At 47.7% G+C, this 23,616-nt stretch overlaps 1 protein-coding gene across 2 annotated transcripts in view; it reads right to left on the reverse strand.

Moving 5' to 3' along the window:
* Positions 1-7,330: 7,330 nt before the first annotated feature.
* The window catches only part of ZC3H13 (zinc finger CCCH-type containing 13), a 43,533-nt gene continuing 27,247 nt past the window's right edge, over positions 7,331-23,616 (reverse strand). For both annotated transcript variants that reach the window (XM_037057617.1, XM_037057616.1), the window contains exons 13-19: positions 22,210-22,313; positions 20,757-21,932; positions 19,395-19,904; positions 15,028-15,180; positions 13,594-13,794; positions 10,248-10,411; positions 7,331-8,145 (exon numbers count right to left, since the gene is read on the reverse strand). In XM_037057617.1, the coding sequence (XP_036913512.1) occupies positions 7,981-8,145; positions 10,248-10,411; positions 13,594-13,794; positions 15,028-15,180; positions 19,395-19,904; positions 20,757-21,932; positions 22,210-22,313 (2,473 nt within the window). In that variant the 3' untranslated portion in view covers positions 7,331-7,980. The remainder of the gene's footprint in view (positions 8,146-10,247; positions 10,412-13,593; positions 13,795-15,027; positions 15,181-19,394; positions 19,905-20,756; positions 21,933-22,209; positions 22,314-23,616) is intronic.

The following is a 23,616-nucleotide window of genomic DNA, read 5'->3' on the forward strand; positions in this document are numbered from 1 at the left end:
CCACCTGTGCACACAGTACCGTCAGCTGACCCTCGCCCACCTGCCTACCTTCCCCACCACAGTCAAGACTGAATCAGAGCTGCTGAAGCACTGAAACTGCGATGAAGGTGTAATTAAAAGTCCGAGTCTCTTAATTTTAAAAGAAAATTTAAAAATTCGTCCCAAGGACTGCCAATGAATGACTGACTAGCCTGGGAAAAAACCGGCATTTGTATCAGGATCTAGTCAGGCGTTAAAAACACCTCAGGACCTGCTGGCGCCACAGGCCTCGCCTCCAGATGCTGCCACCGTGGGCATCCGCTTTGACACGAGAATTTGGGGGTGGGGCGCAGAAACACTCAGTGTGCAGCGAGGCCCAGGTGGCTGCCCTTCAGCAGCCCTTTGTAGGAGGTGAAAAGCCGTTTTCTTCCCACCGCCTGGGTCTGAACAGCCCCTGGGCCGTAGACCAGAGGAGGCCAGCGCGCTGTCTCTGCACCAGGGGCTGGTGCTCGGCCACTCGCCGTGGGGCGGGGCTGCAGCGTCACTGCGGTACCCCTACCCGCCTACCTCTGTGGGGAGTAGACAGGGTTCGTGGCACATTCATCACAGAACGAGGACCTCTTTCCAGTTTTTCTCCCCGATTCTGAAATGGAGAATCTTTTCTGTGGGCTGTTCCAGGTCCCCGTCACTGCACAATATTTCTGTCCACATTCATTTCTAGAGGTAAGCTCATTCCAGATTCGAGAGAGCAAAACTTTTTTTTTCCCTAAAGCAGGCCTGTATAACCCTATGTCTGTTGCTGAATAATTAGGACAATTAGATCCAGCTAAACTATCCTGAGCTCCTTGTCAGAACATCCCCTGGGGAAAAGCATCTTGTGATTCAATCAAAACAGCTTAGGCTAATGAGAGACATTCAGGTGCAGAAGCCCCTTCAATGAGCAAACAGCAAAATCTGCCCCAAACTACAACCAACTCACCAGCCCCGCATGACCCCTCTCCCCAAGTGTCCGGGTCCCTGGAGCAGGGCACAACACTGGCCAAGCTGGGCTCTCCTCTGCTCACCGGACATCTCTGCGGTCAGTGAACTGGAGGACTTCCTGGTGGTGGACGTCACGGTAAGCCCTTTGGATGCCTGGACTGGCCCTGTGCTCCTCACCAGCTCACCTCCTGCCAGCACTGGCTCCCAGGTCGCCACACCAAGGCCTCGGTGACGGGCTTGACTCCTGTAATTGAATAAAAGAGCAACAAGCCCACAGAAAAATGGGCAAAGGTCAGAAACTGACAGTTTAAGGTAATAGGAATGGAAATGGCTCAAACATTATTTACATAAATACCCAACCTCACTCCTAGTAAGAGAAAGCAAGTTGAGAGGGCTTCCGACCAAGATGGAGGCGCAGGTAGACACACTGTGTCTCCTCACACAACGAAAAGGATGACAAATTTAAAAACAAAAAACAACCAAAACTGACAAAATCAAACTGTATGGAACTCCAACAACCAAGGAGTAAAGAAGAAACACTCACTCAGACCATCAGGAGTGTGGAGACGGGCAGCCCGGTAGGGAGACTCACAGCAAGGGGGCAGCTGGTGGACTGGGGGGTCCCACATCCACATCCATGTGTGGATAAACCGGGAGGAACAACTGGGGAGCGAGACAGACCCACAACCCAGGGCTCCAGCAGGGAAATAAAGCCTCAAACTTCTGACTGAAAACACCTGTTGGGGTTGAGGACTCCCAGCCTCACGGGAGAGTTCGTTGGAGAGACCCACAGGGTCCTAGAACATACACAAACCACACACCCAGGCACCAGCACCAGAAGGGCCCAGGTTTGTTTGTGGGAAGCAGGGGAAGTGACTGAAAACCAGCAGAGAGAAGAGCAAGCAGCACTGTTCCCTCTCGGATCCTCCCCCACATACAGCACCGCAATGTAGCAAGGGGGGTTGCCCCGCCCCCTTAGGCAGAACACCTAAGGCTCCACCCCTTGCTATGTAACACTTGTACGGAGACCAAAAAAAAAGGCCCAAATGAAAGAACAGATCAAAGCTCCAGAAAAAAAATACAACTAAGCAACAAAGAGAGCCGACCTATCAGATGTACAGTTCAAAGCATTGGTCATCAGGAGTTCACAGAATTGGTTGAACAAGGTCACAAAATAGAGGAAGAAATGAAGGCTATCCTAAGTGAAATAAAGGAAAATGTACAGGGAACCAACAGTAATGGGAAAGAAACTGGAACTAAAATCAGTGGTTTGAACCAGAAGGAAGAAAGAAACATTCAACCAGAGGAGAATGAAGAAACAAGAATTCAGAAAAATGAGGAGAGGCTTAGGAACCTCCAGGGCATCTTTAAACGTTCCAACATCCAAATTATAGGCATGAAAGGCAAGGACCTACATCCAAAATGACTCTATCCAGCAAAGCTATCATTTAGAATGGAAGGGCAGATAAAGTGCTTCCCAAGTATGGTGAAGTTAAAGGAGTTTCATCATCACCAAGTCCTTATTATATAAAATGTTAAAGCAACTTATCTCAGAAAAAGATAAAAAATATGAACAGTAAAATGACAAACTCAGTTATTAATCACCAAACCTAAAACAAAAACAAAAATGAACTAAGCAAACAACTAGATCAGGAACAGAATCACAGACTGGAGATCACGTGGAGGGTTATCAGTGGGGGAGCTGGGGGGGTGGTTAAGAAGGGCACGGGAAATGGAGAAGCCAGGAAACCTGTATGTACGACCCATGGACATGAACTAAAAATGCCAGGGGGAGGGGGTGTGCAGGGTGAAGGGGAATAAAGGGAGGAAATAGGACAACTGTAATAGCATAGTCAATATATTTAAAACAAACAAACAAGAGAATGCAAGTTGAAACAACAGCAGGCCATTATTTTTTCCGTGTTCAACTGGAAAATGCAGACCTGGTATCACTGGTGAGAGCACACAGGTATTTACAGGCTGATGATGGGAGTGAGAACCCTGGACAGCCACGCGCTGACATGGGCACACACTGCCCCTGTCCACGAAGTAAGTCCCAAACCTGAAGGTTTAAAGAGTGTATCTGACCCGGGGTGCAGAGCCAGATGCAGACGCCGAGTCTGAAGGGGCTGAGAAAATGCTCCAGGCACCAGCGGCGTCCGCAGCTTCTTTCACACACCGACTCCAAGGGGACGGTGTGAGCAGGGCTCCGTGACACCTGTGGTGCCAGACCAGGGAAGGGGAAGCAGAGGGGACGCTCCCGCACTGGACAGAGTGAGATGGAGAGGCGCACTTCCCGTACAGGTGTGGGGACAGGACAGTCAACACTGAACCGCGTTTGCAGAGCATGCAGGCAGAATGACGGGTCGTGCTGGGGGCCTCCGCCCAGGACCAGTGCTCATCTCCGAAGGTCTAGAGTGGAGACCACGCCGCCAGTCCACGTGCGTGACTCGAGATGCTTGGAACCACGCAGAGCTCGCTCACGGAACGGGTAGACCTCTCCTGCGGCCCTGGGACGTGGTGCCCACTCAGCGCTTCGCACCATCAGCCTCTTCCGTGGTTGCTCGCAGTCACTGAGCCAGAGAAGGCGCGCCAGGTGGCAGCCCGTTTTCATTTCTGTCACACAGGCAGACAGCACTGGTAGGCCCTTATCTTACAGTCCCGGTGATAAAACAAGGTACACGGGACCCTTCATGGCAGCATGGTCTAGAATACTGACACCATTTAAGTGTCAGCAGACATTTAAAATACGAGGAGACAGGTTAAATGTCACAAACGCATAAAATGGGACTGCACAGCCATTGAAAATGAAGCAGACCCTGCCCTGGCTGGGTGGCTCCGTTGGTTCCACGCACCGAAGGCTGCCAGTTCAATTTCTGGTCAGGGCACACACCTGGGCTGCTGGTTCGATCCCCCGTCGGGCTGTGTGCGGAAGCAACCGATCCATCACATTGACATCGCTTTCTCTCTTCTTTTCCTCTCTCTAAAATCAATGGAAATGTTGAGTAAGGATTTAAAATAAAGTTAATCTCACTTGTTAAATAAAAATACTCAACATCACTAACCATCAGAGAAACGTAAAAACCACAATGAGACCACTTCACCCATGTCAGAATGGCCATCATTAAAAAACCAACACGGGCTGGTGAGGATGAGGGAAAGGGGGGCCCTCGTGCACTGTGGGTGGGAATGCAGACTGGGGCAGCCCCTGCGGAAAGCAGTGTAGAGGTTCCTCAAAAAAATTAAAATGGAACTGTCATGACTTCTGGGTATCCAAAGGCACCCAAAACAGCAATGCACAAAGTTACTTACCCATGTTCACTGCAGCAGCATTTGCAACAGCCGAAACACGAAAGCAACGTAAGTGCCCCTCCATCTGTACAGTGGACTACCCTCAACCATAAAAGTAAAATGAAATCTTACCATTTGCGACATCACAGATGAACCTAGAGGGTATTGTGCCAAGTGACTAAATCAGAGACAAATGCCAGAAGACCTCACCGACATGTGCAACCTAAAGAACCCAACCAAACCAAAGTGGACTCGTAGGTACAAAGGACTGATGGCTGCCAGACTGGCAGGGGGTGGGGTGGGGGCAGAAAGGCGAAGGGATTATTAGGAAGTGCAACAGTTTAAAAACAGTCACGAGAGCTCTGGCCAGTGTGGCTGGGTTGGCTGGAGCATTGTCCCATCACCCGAAGGGCTCGGCCCCCAGGTCAAGGTACATACAAGGAGCAGCCAACCAATGTCTTTCTTCCCCTCCCTCCCTCCCCCCTCTCTAATATCAATAAGCATGTCTTCATTTGCGGACTAGAGAAAGTCACGGTGTAAAAGTACATCACAGTAAATACAGTCAATAATACTGTAATAACTATGTGAGGTACCAGGTGGGTACTAGACTGGAGGATCACTTTATAAATTATGGAAATGTCTAACCACTATGCTGTTCACCTGAAACTAATAGCGAATATCAACTGTAATGGAAACATAAAAAAATACAAAGATTAAAAAACAATGTAGGTACTATATAACTTATTATTTACCCAACCAGACAGGTGGCAGTGGTGTAGGATGCTTTGCCAACACAAACTTTCAGGTTAATAAAGATTAAGCCATCACCCTGGCCGGTGTGACTCAGTGGACTGGGTGCCGGCCTGAGAACCAAAAGGTTGTGGGTTCGATTCCCAGTCAGGGCACATGCCTGGGTTGTGGGTCAGGTCCCCGGTGAGGGGGTGTGTGATAGGCAACCACACATTGATGTTTCTCTCCCTCTCTTTCTCCTTCCCTTCCCTGTTTAAAAATAAATAAAATCTTTTTTTAAAGAAAATATTATTTAAAAAGATTGAGCCATAAAACCCTAAAGCAACCATGGGGTAGGACTGGGAAGGCAACCTGCAGCTACTGATCGGAACAGAGGAGTGACGGGTCTGATTTTTCAGCACGCTGCATCACGTACCTGCACTTAGGAATTGCCGTGAAGTTCCCAGCTCTGCAGTAAGTGAGCGTCATTGTTGACCAAACGGTGAGGGCAGCGGCCAAAGGGAACCCACCGCTGCCAGGATGTGTGTGCGTGGGGACTCGCACCGCATCTTGGACCACAGACAGACCAACATCGCTGCCCGCAGCTGGAGGCCACTGTGCAATTAGGGCAACGGGACCATCTTGATCCCCCAGCTATGGGAGACCTTTGACTCCACCAGCAAATAATTTATGAATGGGAAGACATTTTCAGGAGTACAGATTGTAGTAACTATGGCCCAAGAGTTTTGTGAGAAAGTTAATGAAAGGATCTGCGTTAGAACTCTATAACTACCTAATTAGCAATACAAAGAATGTATGAACTCTTTAAAAAATTATGAGACTTAACAGTACATTCCCACTGCGAACATAATGCTTCTAATGCTGTGGCTAGGGAAACAGGATCACTCTCTAATTTTCTTTCGTGACATAAAAACATCCTCACACTTAAAAGGCAAACAGATTCAACTATGTGGGAAATTCAGCTACAGGTGCTTCTTGCGATGCAGCTGTGTCCTGATAAACGCACAGGAGGCTGAAAACATCGTAACTGGAAAACGCATTTAACCTACTAAACCTCAGTGCATCCTAGCTGATTTCTACCGAACATGTGTTGCTTTCACACCATTATAAAGGTGAAACATTGCAAACTGAACCATTGTAAACCAGGGACCACCCGTACGTATGCAATTTTCATTCTGTAACTGAACAACTTGTGAAACATTCCTAAAGTTGGTGGACAAAACAGAAGCACCATTTTTGTTACAGTTCACAATTCTGGGGACTAGCGTGAGACATTCTGGGACCTTAAATTTGTATGTTACCATGAACAAGGTTGTCCATTATAGTCAGGAAGTAGTTTCTTAAAGGGTGTACATTCTTCAGAGTGATTATAATGTTTACTTTTTTTTTACTCAAAACGTTGACTAACTGGAAAGGGAAATGATACCAAGAAAATCAGTTTTTTTGTTGTCTATTTTTCTTACACATGCTTTTAGGTTGCCGTTTCCTTTGCTGGGCAAGTACCTTGCACAAATTACATGCACAATAAATGTTTCCTGAAGTTTTTGAAAAGAAACTTGGTTACCTTTAGCGACAATAAAAAACCACGGAGACAAGTTATCATAGGCTTACAGTCAGACAGAAAACTGCTGGAGGTTAAGGACCAAATTGCAATTTTGATTGGTTTTCTTTATTATTATTACTGTTATTATTACTATTTCTGTCTCCCCCAATACTTCACAGCTTTGAGCCTATTTCAAGTCCTTCTACGAATCTACTTCATGAGTTAAATATTTACACACAGAATAAAGCAGATACACTGTAATCTTTAAAAAGCAAGTCATTTTACATATTAGAGGCTGGAGCCAGTTTAATGTAATCAAAGGTTAAAGCTCTGAAAAACGTGATTTTCGTGTTTCAAAGCTCAGATGACACCGCTCTGTCCACTCTCGGTTTGCTGCACGCACTGCCCTGCTGTAAAGCACATCTTGGCCGCACGTCAGTAACAGCTGTCCAACAGCAAGGACTTGAGCAGTGAAGTAGCTGAGGTATGAAACATCACTTTATAAATTATGGAAATGTCTGCCCACTATGCTGGTCACCTGAAACTAACAGCGAATATCAACTGTAATGGAAACATAAAAAAAGAAAAAGATTAAAAAACAATGTAGGTACTATATAACTTATTATCTACCCAACCAGACAGGTGGCAGCGATGTGGGATGCTTTGCCAACACAAACTTTCAGGTTAATAAAGATTAAGCCATCACCCTGGCCGGTGATGTTGATGGCAAATGTTTCAGAATACCAGGAATAATGCTACTGTGAAGCAAAGTAAATCTAAAACAAGAAAAGGGAAGAGGGCATGTTTATTAAAAATAAAAATAGAAGACAGTCTCTGATAACAAACAAAACCATTTAGATTCCAAATGCATTCAGTATACATTGCAACAATGAACATATTAAAGAAAGAAAAACACAGACCCATTAAGTAACTTTCTTAGATGTTCGGCAAGGAAAAGTCTCTGGGCTCCTCCCTCCTGCGGCGCGCTGCCCACACACCGGGCGCAGGGCCAGGCCCTGTGTTCTGTGCGGCGCAGTGGTGCACAGCACACGTGCGTGCACGGGTGCCATGGACACAGCTCCTGAGCCACGCTGCAGTTCGTCCAGGAAGGGCCCAGGACACGCCAGTGGCTCCTTTTCAGAAAAACCTCCACAGACTGGAAGCAGTGACAACCGTTTCCCCAAACTCCAGTTTTAACAAAATGCACCAAACACACTACTGACTCTAGACGCTGTCACACTACTTTTCACGAGCACTAAGTACTGCACAAAATCTCAGTTTAGCCAAACCAACGCCTTTAAGCGTCAGAGCGACCGTCCTTCACTCTCGTGGCCTGGCTGAGGAGCTTGCTCGGCTGCTGTCCCGGAACGCTGGTGAAACCGGATCTCCCGGGAGGACCGAGCACCGCCACACGCTGAAAGCCCCGAGCCTCCGCCTCAGGACGCGCACAGCTCCTGCTCGGGCGGCGCCAGCTTGCCGTCCTCGGCCTTGTCGGGACCCGGGGCTCGGCAGGCGCTCCTCCGCTTGAACAGCCGCAGGCTGAGCCGCAGCAGCTCGTTGTCCACCACCGGCGCGCCGGTGTAGGCCTGCTTCACCGTGCCCTGCGGGACAGCAGGAAAGCTTGTTTAGAAATGGACGTGAATGGTGGACGGTGAGAAAGACGGGCTAACTTCTAACAAAAGTGTAAAAGCTCTATGAAAAATTAATTTGAGGTGGATATTAGCTATATTGGATATTCAAAAGCAAACTGGGACATGTTTTCAGACTCGAAGAACCAACCATAGAAAAGAAAGCAATCTTGCTTAATGGAGGAACCTTCTCCACCAGTCCTGACCTCATTCTAACAAGAAAAGGCCCTGCACCTTCGACCTGTAGAAATACTCTCACCTGCGGAGCCGGCCCCCACCCCTACCCCCGCGCCCCGTGGGGCGTGGGCTCCGTGAGCAGCCGCCCCTCCCCGCAGACAGCGCGTCTCTGCCGCTGTAAGTGAACGCGCGCCGGCAGCGCTGGGAGGTGGGAGGCAGCGTCCGGCAGTTTCCCTCGGCGCCCTCTGCGCACCCGTGTAATGAAACGGAGTGCAGGCTGCTCGTCCCGGCATCCGGCCTTCTCGGTCACTGCTAGGGTCCTTAGAGGAACAGGGTGGTGCCCCGACCACCTCTGCTTTGAAAAGATGTTTTGTAAGTTGTGAGTCAGTGAAACCAACTTTTTACGTCCACAGCGGTTCCCCGGCACCGGTTCCCCAGCACCTGTCGTCAACTCCGGAACTGCGTCAAGCGCCGGAAGCAGTGAGTGCCCGCAAGCGCTGTGCGGTGGAGCATTTCTCCTGTGGGCTGCACCGTGACTCTTAGACGTCCATCACTTGCCGGGTGCCGAGCAAGTGCCGGGTGCCGGGTGCTGTCCGCTTAAGCCTTCCACTCATTCAGAAGAACAGGGTTGCCTGTTTCTTAAGTTAGGTTTTGAGTTCTCTATATCGTATTTTTCGGACTATAAGATGCACATTTCTCCCCCCTCCCCCCAAAATGTGGGAGGAATGATGGGTGTTATTAATGCTGCTGTTGAGTTCTGTTTACATTTACATTGGTGAAAATATTATGTTATTTATGTTATTAAATATTTTACCACATTTTTTGCTTTAATTTTTTTTTCCTATTTACCTCCTCTAAAACCTAGGTGCATCTTATGGTCCGAAAATACGGGTATATTCTGGATACAAGCTCTTTTTCAAAATGTGACTTACAAGTATTTTCTCCTAATATACTTGTCTTTGCATTCTCAGTCTCTGTCACAGAATAAAATTTTTAAATTTTAAGTCAGTTATCTCAAAATAAAGTTTAATTTTTTTTAAAAAAGCAAACTTTTTAAAACTGTCCTGGCAACTGGCCAGCCCTGTCCACGCGGTTCTCTTCCTGAACTCCACTCCTGCCCCGCCCGCCACTCTGAGCGCGCCCCCTGCTCTCTGACCTGTCTGATGACACCGGCCACACCGTCCTGACACCGACACACTGTCCCGAGTGCAATGGCTTTGCAGAAAATCTTAAAATCAGGTGCTGGGAGCCTTCCAGCATTATTCATTTTTTGCTCATGTTAGAAAAAATTATGTTGGCTACCCATGCCCACCAATGACCACGCCCCCAAATAAAAGTCCCAGTTCTTCACTTTAAAGGCCTGAGAGGTTTCCAATTCTCATGATCAGATCTCTTCCAGATCGAAGCTAACTCCTACTTCCCTTACACTGCAGCTCCCTCGCTCTTCTCCAGTAAATGCTTACATACAATCACTTGCATTTATTTCCCTCTCTTTTCAACATGATACAATCTCAGAAACAGTATTTCTATAAATATTCTCACCATATTCTCGGGAATATTTGTCCTTAAGCTTCAATTTAAATAAAGTTCTAGTTGATTTATTATCTAAAGGAACTTTTCACAATAAAATAAAAAAGTATTTTACAAAGAGTATTTTAAGCTTTATACATCAACTTTTGAATAACAAATTGTTATTCAACACAAATAAAATACTGAAGTATAAAAAGTATTATAAATTATAACAGAATGTTTTTTACATGTGTAAAAAACTAGAAAGCCAAACTCAAAGATACAGATGAGACCATGACCTCACCTTAGAGCAATCGAATGAAAGCCATGCCACTCCCCAACGTCAACAAACGCTTTTCTCTGCGTTTGTTCCCAGGAAACGACAGTACCTTCTCATTTTTGACCAGCTGCTTTCGGATCGCAGAGTCCCGCCTGAAACACAAGGCTTTACAACACGGCCCGAGGTCACTGAGAAGACTGGCTCGCTCTTCTTTCCGCAATAAGGCAGCCATGTTGAGAGCCCCCAGCTCGTGTTCAAAAAGACTGTCTGCATCTTTAAAAAATATATAAATATGCATTAAGTTTTCCTAAAATATAAACATGTCATCAACTGCTTAGATGAATATGCCACAGTCTACAATGGTGATGAAAATTCTTATATAATTTTCAAAGTTAACAGTGCTGATGAAAATTGGTTTATATAAAAGGCAATCTATTCTCTGCGAGTCTGAAACAAAATAAACATTCTCACAGCCAGTTTAAGATATAAGACATGCAGACTTGGGGGAGAGAGTCTAGACACTGATCACTAACTATGACTGGGAAGAAAAGTTCAAGTTAAGAATTAGTGAAGTCAAATTCAGAATATTGCATCCCATCCACTTCTACTGAAAATTCTAGATTTCAGGACTTTATAGTCATAAGATTCAAGTATAATAATGTGACTGCAGACTGTGACCTCTTCAAAATCCGTTAGGAAAGCGACTAGGTGTTGGTCAGACAATCTGCACACTCCATCCTAGATTTGGTCACTACAAAATCCTGGACAGTGTATTCAATTAAAATCACTTAGTTCTGAGGCATAACACCAAGGTAGGGAAGAACTTAAAAAAAACTTAAAAAAACTTAAAAAAAACTTTAAAAAACCCCTGGTGAGTCAAGGACAGATTTAATAAAGGGGCTACATTTGAAGCAGACAAAAAGGAAGTCAGAGCAATGGACCAGAACCACCTAATCCAACCCTGTGTCCCTCAAGGGTCAATTGTACACACGTTTTCTGCTCTCAAGAAAGAATTTATGGTTCTTAGCATGTTTTTGAAGATTACACATGGAGTGGGCATTTGCTTTCTTCAGTACGGGGCACTGAAACAGACCAGCACAACGGAAAACCGCTGGGATCAGCCACTTCACAGATACTGCCTGAACACCTACTGCGTGTCAGGCAGGGGGTTCTCGGCGACGGCGTCGTCAGTAAGAGCAGATCGCGATGGACACAAAGTAAGCCAGGCTGTGGCCTCAGGAAACCCACACGCGGCACCTCACACCAGCCCTCTGACAAAGCTCCCACAGCACAACACAGGCTGACAGGTGAGCGACCATCAGAAGTGCTTATGTTCATTACTGAGATTAAGCCGTCATTAAGCCAGGGTCAAACTGTGTATTACAGAGAGCGAAATCAAACTAGATTGTGACCTGAAATGCCATCAGCGAAGTCACAGGAGCAAGCAAACAGCTTTGGAGGTGGGGAAGGCCCCAGGGTTTCATTCTGCCGTTTTATGCCCACGGCAGCGCCCTGCTTCAGACCACAGAGCCGACCAAACGAGGGCGAGTGGGGCAACGAGCTTTCAGCCACTTTCCAGATTAAAATACGTTCACAGCCACCATTTATGTGTTTCTTGCACATACATTCTATGCTCACTGACTGGGGCACTGACAGCCCGAGTTTTGACACTAAGGCCTGGAAGGAAGGACATGGATTCATGAAACTATGAAAACAATTTTTTTCAATTTTGTATTAGAAAAAGCTTAATTATTTTAACTAAACTTTCTTATTCTCATGAACATGATGTAGAATTAAATAACGCTGCTTTCGCCTTTTACCCCCTTTCCTTGACACCCTCTCCGCATTAATATCAATCAGCTGCCAGCAAAAAAGAAGACAAGTAGTGCAAAACCATCCATAAACTAAACACAGAGTGTTCTGGAATAATGGGAGGGTGCCTCAGTAAGGGCTAAAACCAGTGTGATAAAAATACTCTCAAACTACAGAGTAGCGGTGAGTATTTGGGGAGTGTTACCACGCATCAGGGACCCCTCTGTTACTCGTGTGACCCACTGGCCCCTCCTGGCAGTCACTGCAGTGGGTGCCGTCACAGTCCCAGCTGGGGATGGTGGCCAAACTCGGAGAGACTAAAGAACAGCCAGCAAGCGGTGTGTCTATGGGACCAGACCAGCTGGCCTAGAGGCCAAGTTTCTAACAGCTTTGTTCAGTGTTCAACCTACACAACCGTATTTGGGCAGAATTTCCCACTTCCCAGGACAAAGGGCTCGCCAAGGCATCCAACCAGCTTGGCTACGGAAAACCTAGGCCACCTCCCCGGGCTGTGCCTCACTTAGCCCTGCGAAATCCACCGAGTACTTTGATCAGTGTAATTGCAATAAAGACCATCGTGCTATTTTTACAACTTACTCTGTGAGCTTACAATTTTCTCAAAACAAATTTTAAAAAGGAATTCTCACCATGAGAATTAAATAAATATATACATATATGTCTGTGTATATACACACTGTTAATATAGTGAGAGCGGTTTGCGCAATACTGATGTAACTTGGCAGCCAAGAAGAGTGGCCTGGAATGCACGTACGTGAATAATGACACCCTCACTGAACTAGTCAGTGGGGGCGGTAGGTGGCACTGAGTGAGCGTGTGCACGGTGTGGCCATCGCACTCAAAGGGATTGAGCAAGCAGAGCAATGAATTTGCATCAGATTTTGTGTTAACCTTGAACATTCCTCCATGGCTTCATCACAACAATGTGCCCACTCATGCATCACGTCTCACGTAGAATTTTGGGCGAAACATCAAACCATTCAGATGACTCAGCCCCTCTACAGCCCAGATTTGGTGCCCTGAGACTTCTGGCTTTTCCCCAAACGAAAGTCACTTTGGAAATCAAAGAGATTTCTGACCACTGATGAGATTCAGGAAAATAGGACAGGGCAGCTGATGGCGACTAGCGACTGGGAGAACTGTGTGAGCTCCCAAGGTGCCTACTTTGAAGGGGACTGAGGCAACATTGTCCCATGTACAATGTCTCTTGTATCTTGTATCAGATACAATAAATGTCTGTTTTTTGTATTACTTGGCCAGACACTCCACGGACAGACCATCTGTCCAGAGTACCCAGTCATGCAATGTATACATGTGTGTGCGCACGCACATGTGTGTGTACATATCTTTGGCCAGGTGGCTCAGTTACTGGGAGAGTTGCCCCGAACCCCAAAAGGCTGTGGTTCGATCCCCAGTCAGGGTGTATACAGGAACAACTAGTCCACGTTTCTCTTTTACGCTGACGTTTCTCTCCCTCTAAAAAAAAATCAATACACATCTCCTTGGGCGAGGATTAAAAAACAGCCCCAACACTGCAGGTGCTATGTGAGGACAGAGCAGAGTCCTGTCCACCAGCATCTCAGCAGCTATAGCACACAGTATACATCGAAGCAGAACGCAGTCACCTTTGGGCTTCTCTAAAAGTCTCTGACATGTTTCTCTGACTTTGGCAAAGAGTTCGGAACCCGCCAGCTTCTTAGAAACCCCGACTCGCAGCATCACGGCCCCAGGCGTGAACTTGAGGAGCGCGGCCCCTGGCTCTCGTGGCTCCTTCGGGCGCTTTGGCATAAGCCCGGACCAGTCCACGTCGATCACGTCCAGTGGGTCTGCAAAGAGTTAGAGCAGGAACCTTTTTACACCAAGTAACAGCATTTTTATTATCTACAGAGAAATGTAAACTGTGAAACACGGAAAACCATTAAATAACAAGTACTTTAAACCAAAATTCCATATTCTTAAGATGAAATCTTTTCTATAAACACCAATGTTTAGAAACTAAGAACCTTTACATAAAAAAATCTTTCTCCCCAAAAGAAAACAGGCAAGCACACGGAAACCCGAGCAAACCGATTCCTATGAATAACCTCTTTAATCGCTCGCGGGATCCCAGTGAAAAATCCCACCATTTCACTAAGAATAAATAATAGGTGTGATGTTTGGAACTTGGCATCAGAATTCCTCCACGGTTAAACCTAGATATCTTACTTGCATGTGTATGCGTGCAAACATGCACAGATTTACTTTTTAAAAATGGTCCATGAAGAAATTATGTATCAGACAGTTGCTCTTATTAATGTTGACAATAAATAATCCACTGACAAGGAGCAGTTGAAGAAATTAAAATAATGTTCTCTTTAGAAACACACGATAGCCAATGATACAGATAACAATTATACATACCTTCTACCTTAGTAGGAAGAATTGTGAAATAGAAGATCAAATTAAGTAAAAATAAAATGGAGTATTCTATACACCCAAAGATCCTCACATGATTTTAAAAAAACCCAAAACTCATCAGTAACAACCAGACTAAGTGGGGAGACTGACAGAGTACGCTCTGGCAAGACACCAGGTACTGTAAGTAAAAGCGATCACTGAATTTAACACCGACGAAAGAGGTGCATGACTAGTGTTGAAACACAATCTCAACTGTCAGTCAATTTCTGAGAACAGTCGTTTCAAAGGCTGTTTGTGGGTCACGCTGTGAAGCTCCACGCCAGACACCCCCACCCAGAAGAACACTGCGGGGCCATCGGTCTCTGGGCCGACCCCAAGTTGTTTAGAAGACGAATCTTAAACTGCAAAAAGGGCACCTTACAACTTCACTGTTTTAAGTGAGGCATTTCCCAATTCATAGGCAAAGTCTACTGACAAATGAGCGCAGCATTTTAGGATTTTTACTGATGATAATTTTCATCATTATTGGCCTTGTGGTGTTAATTAAAACGCAAAGGGAAAGTTCTAACTGGCTGTGATTAACTGCCACAGCAGGAAAGGGAACAACAGCCCCTCCACGCCCGAACCGCCCGGCTGAGCCCCGCCGCCACGCCCATCGCCACCTGGCATCTTCTCCTCGTCCTGCTGGTCCTCCCGCTTGTCCGCGTCACCCGCCAGAATCTCATCCAGCTCGTCGTCACTGATGGGCTCGTAGCCCTCGCCCGCACCAGAGCCAAGGGAGTGCTGCCCATCGTCTAACTTGGAGTCGTCATCTCCTGCTGATTGGGAACATGAACTTCACGTCAGAGAGGGCATCAGAGGGAAGGACATCATCTAATTCGAGCCAAAGACGTAGAGGCTGTGCACATTAGAAAACTTAGAAAAGCATCTTTTCACTAGAAAATGACATCTTTAGTTATTCAAAACACTTGATAATTCCAAAAACCTGAAAAATTCAATGAGGCAGACTTAATTTTAACGCCGAGACCACAGCACGGACAGCTGCACCAAAACAGGTTCTACGGTTACAGCTACAACATGAGGTGTGAGAGCTGACGTGCCAACATTCTGTGGTGTTAATTTTTATACTACAACTTTAAGTAAATCCAACAAATCTGCTAACTTCAAAACGATGCACCAATTTCTTTAGCTAAACTCATTAGTTTTTAAAAAACTTGCAAATTTCGAGACTTCCGCCAAGATGGAGGCATAGGTGGAAACATTGTGCCTTCTCCCACAACCAAGTTTGGATACAACAAAAGTTTTGGTGAACTACCACACATCCAGAAGCCAGAAAACCGAATTATACGGAAGTCCGACAGCTACGAACCGTTCAACGAGGACGGTAAGAGGTGGAGCCAGCAGCGGAGCTGGGTCAGCCAGGGCAGATCTAGGAGCGCAGGCAGCCCGGAACCAGTCGGGGTGCGGAACAGACTGACCAAGGTCGCACATTCGCGCGCAGTGAGACGGACCACACAGGCCCCAGGGGGCAAACCCAGTGGTGGAGGGTTGACAGCGGTGGCACACCCGCGTGCCGAGGAGCGGGGCGCGTGGCCCTGGTGACGGTGGTGGCTGCGGTGCTGGTGGGGGTCGCGGCGCCGGCGGCTGCGGCGGCGGGCGCTGGAGAGAAGCCATTGTCCCTCTTTGACCCCGCCCCCACATACAACGTCACAACCCAGCGACTAAGTTGCCCTGCTCTGGTGAAAACCTAGGGCTCCGTTCCTGCTACTTAACAGGCACAAATAGCCCAAAGGATGGCTCAAGAAGAACTCAAAGTCCCAGAGCCAATAACTCTAAGCGACCAACAGATTGCCAGGCTCTCAGAAGCCCAATTTAAAACACTATTTATTAGGATGCTCACAGAATTGGTAGAGTACAGTCACAAATTAGAGAAACATATGAAGGCTAAACTAATTGAAATGAAGGGAGATGTCCAGGAAACCAATAGTGATGGAAAGGAAACTGGGACTCAAATCAATGGAATGGACCAGAAGGAAGAACAAAACATCCCACCAGAAAGGAATGAAGAAATGAGAATTCAAAAAAATGAGGAGAGGCTTAGGAACCTCCAGGACATCTTTAAACGTTCCAACATCCGGATTATAGGGGTACCAGAAGGGGGAAAGAAACAGCCACGAGTGGAAAACTTATTTGAACAAATAATAAAGGAGAACTTCCCCAGTCTGGCAAAGGAAATAGACTTCCAGGAAATCCAGGAAGCTCAGAGAGTGCCAAAGAAGTTGGACCCAAGAAGGAACACACCAAGGCACATCATAATTACATTAGCCAAGACTAAAATGAAGGAGAGAATCCTAGAAGCAGCAAGGGATAAGGGGACAGTCACCTACAAAGGAGTACCCATCAGACTGTCAGCGGATTTCTCAAAAGAGACCTTACAGGCAAGAAGGGGCTGGAAAGAAGTATTCCAAGTCATGAAATCCAAAGACCTACAGCCAAGATTGCTTTATCCAGCAAAACTTTCATTTAGAATGGAAGGACAGATAAAGTGCTTCTCAGATAAGGTCAAGTTCAAGGAGTTCATCATCACCAAGCCCTTATTATATGAAATGCTAAAGGGACTTATATAAGAAAAAGAAGATGAAAAATATGAACAGTGAAAGGACAGCAAACACACAGTTATTAACAACCACACCTAAAACAAAAGCAAACCAAGAGGACAGCTAGATCAGGAGTGGAACCATAGAAATGAAGAACACACGGAGGGTTAGAAACAGGGGGGTGGGAGGAGGAGAAGGGGGGAGAAGGCACAGAAAATAGCATAGATGGTAGGTAGAAAATAGATAGGGGGGAGGGTGAGAATAGTGGGGGAAATATAGGACCTAAAGAACTTGAGACACGTGGTTATAAACTAAGGGGGGGAGAAGGGTGGGGGAGGGAGTGTGCGGGTGGAGGGGAAAGAAGGGGAATAGAACAACTGTAATGGTATAATCAATAAAATATATTTAAAAAAAAACTTGCAAATTTCTTCACTAAATTTGTTTGAAACTTCATCTTTAGTGCGCAGAATTTAGCTCACATGAAGGACTTTACAGCAGGAGGTAAAATGCAAAAGCACTGTTAATTCTCCCTGCATTTCCCAATTCATCCTCCCTGTCCCGTGTTATCCTTTGATTAGTGAACACGATTTTATAAAGAAGGCTGTAATACAATTTTAACACATTTTTACTATTACCACAGGTGTACATTCTATTTCCTTATTTTACCCACTTTTTTCAACTGCCCGGTCTCCTGATGAGTTAGCTGTGAACTTAAACTACCTAAAATTACAGAGTACATTCAATATTCCTAATCCTTACGCACTGATACGCTTGACCGTGTTTACAACACTAGTTTTCAAACTGCAACAGCACCCTTCATGACAAAATCTGCAGCGAGTACAGTGAAGTACGAGACATTTCTAGTCACTCTACTACTTTTCTAGTCTATTAAATTCTACACTAATCTCCTACACCCTCACCAATTCACTTACGAGGTAACCAATTTTGAACATAAGTGCAAACGATAGGGTTCTTAATTTTGCAAGTTTATCCAACTCATTTTCCCATTTTAGGTGAATAAAATGCCTCATCTCACAGTGGGTAATTCACCTATAAACTTCTATGCTCTGTTATCAACGACCAGAGCCAATGAATGACTTAGAAAAATGGTCACAAGGGAACGATACTCACTAGGTCAGTTACATTCAGTTACACCCACGGCTGTACCCCGTGGTACCATGGCTCACAAACAATACTATTTAAACTCGAAAATGAGTGAGAGGAAGGTATGACCGAAGAATGTTGAGACAGTGTTTTTGTCAAGTAGGAAAAACATGGAACAGATGGCATGCTGGAATATTTCACCTGATAATCAGAAGATGTAAGGCTGCTTAACTGTCAAAGAATGTGAATTTACCCCGGGCCCAAGGCTACAATATGGCAAACAAAAGGAACAGTGAGGTATTCCTGCTTATACAGCAAGCACCCCAAAGTTTCCTGGGGTCCTGAGGAGGACAGATGATGTCAGAGCAATGGTGTGAGCGCTGGGTTCAGAACGGGATGGTGCCGCAGAAGCAGGACTTCCAGAATTCTCGGGAGCCGTCACTACTGCTTTGGTTATAACCCAGCGAAGAGCAAAAGGAGGGCACGTGCGTGCAGGCAAAGCACGTGCCCAGGGACTAGCCGTCCGCTGTGCCCTGGCTGTGGGAGCGAGGACGCAAAGACGCAGAGACGCAGCCCTTTACAAAGGAGCACAGAGAGTGTCGAGGAAACCAAGGACTGTAAAACTGGTACAGGGTACAGGGACGCCATCCGAGTGCAGGGCCTCAACAAGGGCCAGGTCAGTTTTGAAGAGGGCGGGCCTGTAGCACAGAAGGCTTCTCAGAAGTAACAGTCCGTAAGTGGGGACTTGATGTTGGAGTGAAAGAGAAGACAGAAGGAAAAGGTCCATGAGACGATGGAAAAGGCGGTGCAAGAGGGCTGAAGCATTCGGCCCTTCAGAGCAGACGGGCCAAGTGGGTGTGGAAAGGGCGGGGCAAGGGCAGAGGGGCAGGACCCCGCACCCCACAGTTGTCTATCCCTAAATGCGCTTTCAGGAGGCGTTACTGTTTCATGTGCTTGTTCTCAAGGGCCCTACAAAACAGGAACCATGGGGAGTTTTTGAATGGCTCTCTGGACCAAGAAGTCACTTCAATTTTTACCATTTTTCTGTCTTTCATCATCTATAAACACTGCATCTAAGTAATCTTTCATTTCGTTTAGACTCATATGCACCAAGTCTGCCTTGGTGACACTAATGAGAACACATTTTAAAAATACAATATGACTCTGCCTCTTAAAATCTACTTCCCTACAAAACAATGGAAGGGTGTGTGTGTGTGTGTGCGCGCGCGCGTGTGCACGTATCAGCAGATGACCCTGGGAAAGAAAACCCCCGTGAAATCGGAGCAGGAACGGAGCAGCATGTGGACGGACGGGAAGTCGTGACTCACCCTCCACGCTCTCAGCTCTCTCAGCTCTGTCGGTGTCTTCAAACCCCTGCACAGACGCGGGGTCTCTGTCCGGGCGCTCTTTCTCCAGAGCCCCGGCGTCTCGGAAAGTGCCTTCCAGGTCTCGCTCGTGCTCAGGCTCCAGTTTTGCCTCACTGCGTTTCACAGACTCCATCTGAGAAGAGCTTTCGAAAGTCCTCTCTCTGTCCCTGTCCCTCTCCATGGAATCGGAAAGGAGCCTCTCTCTTTCCCTGTCCAAGTCCCTCCTCTTGTCTCGCTCCCGCTCCCGCAGTCTGTCCCGGTCCCGGCTCCGTGACCAGTCTTTGTCCAGGTCTCGATCCCACTCTCTCTGCCTCGTCTCCCTCCTCTCTCTCTCCCGCTCTCTGTCGTGCTCGTACCGGTCCCGCTCTTGAAGCCTATCTCTGCTATCAAATGACCCGGATCTAGAATGAACCTGTCGATCCGACTCGGGAGAACTTCTTCTTGAACTATGGCTTCTCGAATCCCGGCGATCTAAAATACACATATCACATACAAAGAGTTGATGTGTCAAACAGAAATAAAATGCTTCACTTTAGGCCCCTTTAAAGCTTACAATTTATCTTTTTCTGTATTTATTCCCACTTATCCAAAGAACTCATTTAAGGAAAAACTGCTCTCTCAAAGTGCTAAAATATCTAAAGTAGTCCTGGCCAGGTGGCTCAGTGGATCGGAGCGTCATCCCATACACCAAAAGACTGTGGGTTCGATCCCCACCTGGGGTGCGTGCGGGAGGCAGCCAACCAGTGTTTCTCTCTCACATCAGTATTTCCCTCTCTCCCTTCCTCCATCTGCAGGATTGATGGGCATGTCCTTGTGTGATGATTTTAATAATAAAAAAATAATAAAAATACATAAAATGTTTCATAACATATTTTAAAATACACATTTCCTTGTCTATTTCCACTATGACCACATCTCAGAGAAGGATGTGAAGTGGCTGAGCATTCGCAGAACCACTCCCTTCTCTATCAGACCCCTTCCTGTCCCCTACTTTATTTTCTGTGGTCAAAAGAGAACCAGCTGCTGGGAGAGCAGGAAGGTTAACATTTTAGGCATCGGCAAGGGAGCTGAATACGTAAGTTCTCCCACCAAGATGTACTACCAAAATCTCGATGTTAAGCAGACTGACATCACTGAATGCACCTTTATCGTGATGTTGTATCAATGTGGCGACAGCTACCACCCTGGAAAGATGGTTAAACTTCTATTAAGTTCCTTGAAATTCAGGGCGGGGGCAAGCAACCAACCGAGCGTTTACCGTGAACCGGAGATCTGTGCACACCGTGCACACACAGGGGCACTGGCTAGCTAGGACCCGCTCACCCGAGGAGGTGCTCCGACTGGGCTCTCCACGCTTCAGCTCATCGATCCTGGACTTCCTCTCTCCCGCCACCTCCAAGCCCTTTGTTTTTTCCCTGTCTCTCGAGCCACGGTGCAGGACCCTCTTCCGACCGCTCTGGTCATCGCCGCTTCGGTGGGCGGACTCGCTGGACGGGGAGCGCGGCCGCCCGGGCGTGCGGCTCCGGTGGCTCCCGAGGCTGCTGCTCCTCTTCTGACCCACGGGCTTGCGGTGGGACATGTCGTCCCCACTCACGTGAGGGGCGTCCCCTCTCTCTACTCGCGCCCTGTGGCATTTTCTGTGTGAGTCTTCACCGGCACTGGTGGGGGTGGCCGAGGCGGAAATGGCAGCGGCAGAGGCAGCGACGGCGGCGGTGGCAGTGGCGAGAGCAGTAGACACCGTGGCAGCGGCAGCCACGGGAGGAGGAGGCGGGGGGAGGGAAGATGGGGAAGGCGTCCTGCCAGGGGTGACAGCCGCAGCAGCACGCTCGGCCTCGGGGACCTCGGCGCGGTCAGGCACATCCTCATCAGACCAGTCACTGAAGGCCGTGTCTTCTCTCCTGTGAGCGTCTTCCACCGCCACGTCCTTATCGCCGGGGAGTGTGGCCAGCCCCTGCTTGGCCATCAGAGGGGGCGTCCGCGGGCCTCGTTTCTTCTTACTCTGCTGGGCTGCCTCTTCGTCAGAAAGGTCGGAATCGCCTCTGGGGCGCTTGTGCCGTTTCTCCACACTTCGCTTCTTCAGTCCCTTTCTGGGCGAAAACACCTGCCCGTCCTCGCATGCTGTGTCCGTGTTTCCCCTCTCCACGCCCACGTCCTCCTCTCTCTTTTTTCTAACAGGCTTCTTCTGCACTTTCACCCGTTTCTTGCTCTCATCGTGGGCTCCGTCGGACAGGTCACGGTCTTCGGACGGGCGGTGTCCCATCACGTCCTGCGCCCGCAGCCGGGAGCCTTCCGAGAGCTCCCTCTGCTCCCTCTGCTTATCTGCCGGGGGGGCCTTCTCTTTGAGCTCCGGCTCTTCGTAGCGCCTGGAACTCTCTTTCCGCTCTGGTTTACGATCTTCCTCCTTCCACCGACCCTGCCTGTCTTCTGGGAAGTGTGACGGGCTGAGAGAGTGACATTCTTGAGGTCGCACAACCTGGCTCAAGAGCCTGTGCCTTTCGTCTGCACAAAAGGATAAAAGTAACCACACTGTCACCGAGCCAACAAACCTGCATGTCGAATACAAATAATAATCAACTCATCTTTCGTGGCTTTACCGTCGACAGTGGGAAGTGACAGTGTCACTGTGATTTCCAGCACACCCTCCAGCCACACAGAAGGCCCTCGGAGGCGCGGAGCAGGAAAGACCACACCCCTTCACCCATCGCCCCCTTCTCCCATCAGAGAACGGCCTCACGGCTGCAAAGGAACGTGCAGACACAGAACAGACCCCGCTCACTTCTGTCGTCCCCGCTGTTGTAGGCGTCGCTGTCGGGAGAGTGCTCGCGTCGGCGCTTCGGGGACTGACGCGGGCTCGGGCTCCCTTCGTTTCTATAGCGCTTCCTAAATGGGGCAGACAGACGCAATCTGTAAATTCCAGGGGGCGAGAGAGGTTTCTTTACTGCTTTTTACTATTATTTCTTCACTGTAACTAGAATATATAACTGTGAGATAGCAATAGTATCAGAGTTGTAGCATACGAAGGATGTCTAGAATCTTTTAATAAAATCCTTCATTTGTTAAGACTTACAACCGTGAACTTAAAATACATGGCAACCTGTCTCCCTGTCACACATGTAGAATCGCGCAACTGAAAACCACTGGATACAAGTGCGCAAGGTGGAAACAGACAGCTGAGGACGCAGAGCGTGCATGACTCTCTGCTGGACCTGACTTATTAATTCCCATTTGCACCTTGAGTTGGCTCCAGAACCAGAAGGAGGAGCTCAAGGGACAGCCACACCACCACGACCCGGCCTTGGGTGAGCTCAGTGTGGCCCCGAAGTTGACTTCCCTCACCTGAGAATGGGGGTACGAGGCACACGACTGCACCTCCACACCAGTCGTAATGAGGAACAGGTTAGTTATGTCATAAGTCAGACACGTTGTATGAAAATTAGTTCCTTTTCTCTTTTTAAACTAGACCACTTGCTTGGTGACAAATAATTCAGATGTTCATTACGTTTGTTCTTCAGTTGAACTTTAAATAGGTGGTGGTTTGTATCTCTGGGCACTTAAGTCACTCTGGTGTTTTCCTGTAGGTTCAATAAATGCTGACTTACTAAAGTTTTTAACTAACAGTGTTTGTTAATAAGTTACTATTATTAATAATACCATTCTCCACGGTCGACGTGGAGAACGCGTCAGAGCGCCATCACCTCTCCGACAGCCGCTGCTACACACGAGGGGCAGGTGGAGCAGGCAGCGGGCTCAGGCCCAGCGACCACTCACACACCCAAGTGCGCACTCGTCAGCGTCAGAAGCGCCGCCCATCCTCGGGCACTGTGCCTTCCCGTTCCCCCAGTCTGGGCTGGCGTAGTGCCTCGTTATGACAGGAGAATGTGGCAAAGTGCAGTGTGTTAGTTGAGAGTCAGGACTCAAAAAGCCTTGCAGCTTCTGCTTTTGCCCGCTTGGTGTGTTTCCAGCATCACGTGTAAAAGCAGAGCCTAGACTCCTGGCGGAGAAGAGGCCAGGTGAAGGATGAAGGAGATGCCTAACCGCCGCCAGCAGCACCCCCGACCTGTGAGTGAGGTCGTCTGAGGTCAATCAGACCCAGCTGAACTGCCGCACTGATTCCAGTGACCCCAGCGGGACTACCCTGCTGAGCCCAGCCAAAACTGCTGGTCCTCACTCATGAACAAAAACA

Source organism: Sturnira hondurensis, unplaced genomic scaffold, assembly GCF_014824575.4.
Source record: "Sturnira hondurensis isolate 20B ecotype Veracruz unplaced genomic scaffold, ASM1482457v3 Scaffold0009719, whole genome shotgun sequence".
Lineage (NCBI taxonomy): Eukaryota > Metazoa > Chordata > Mammalia > Chiroptera > Phyllostomidae > Sturnira > Sturnira hondurensis.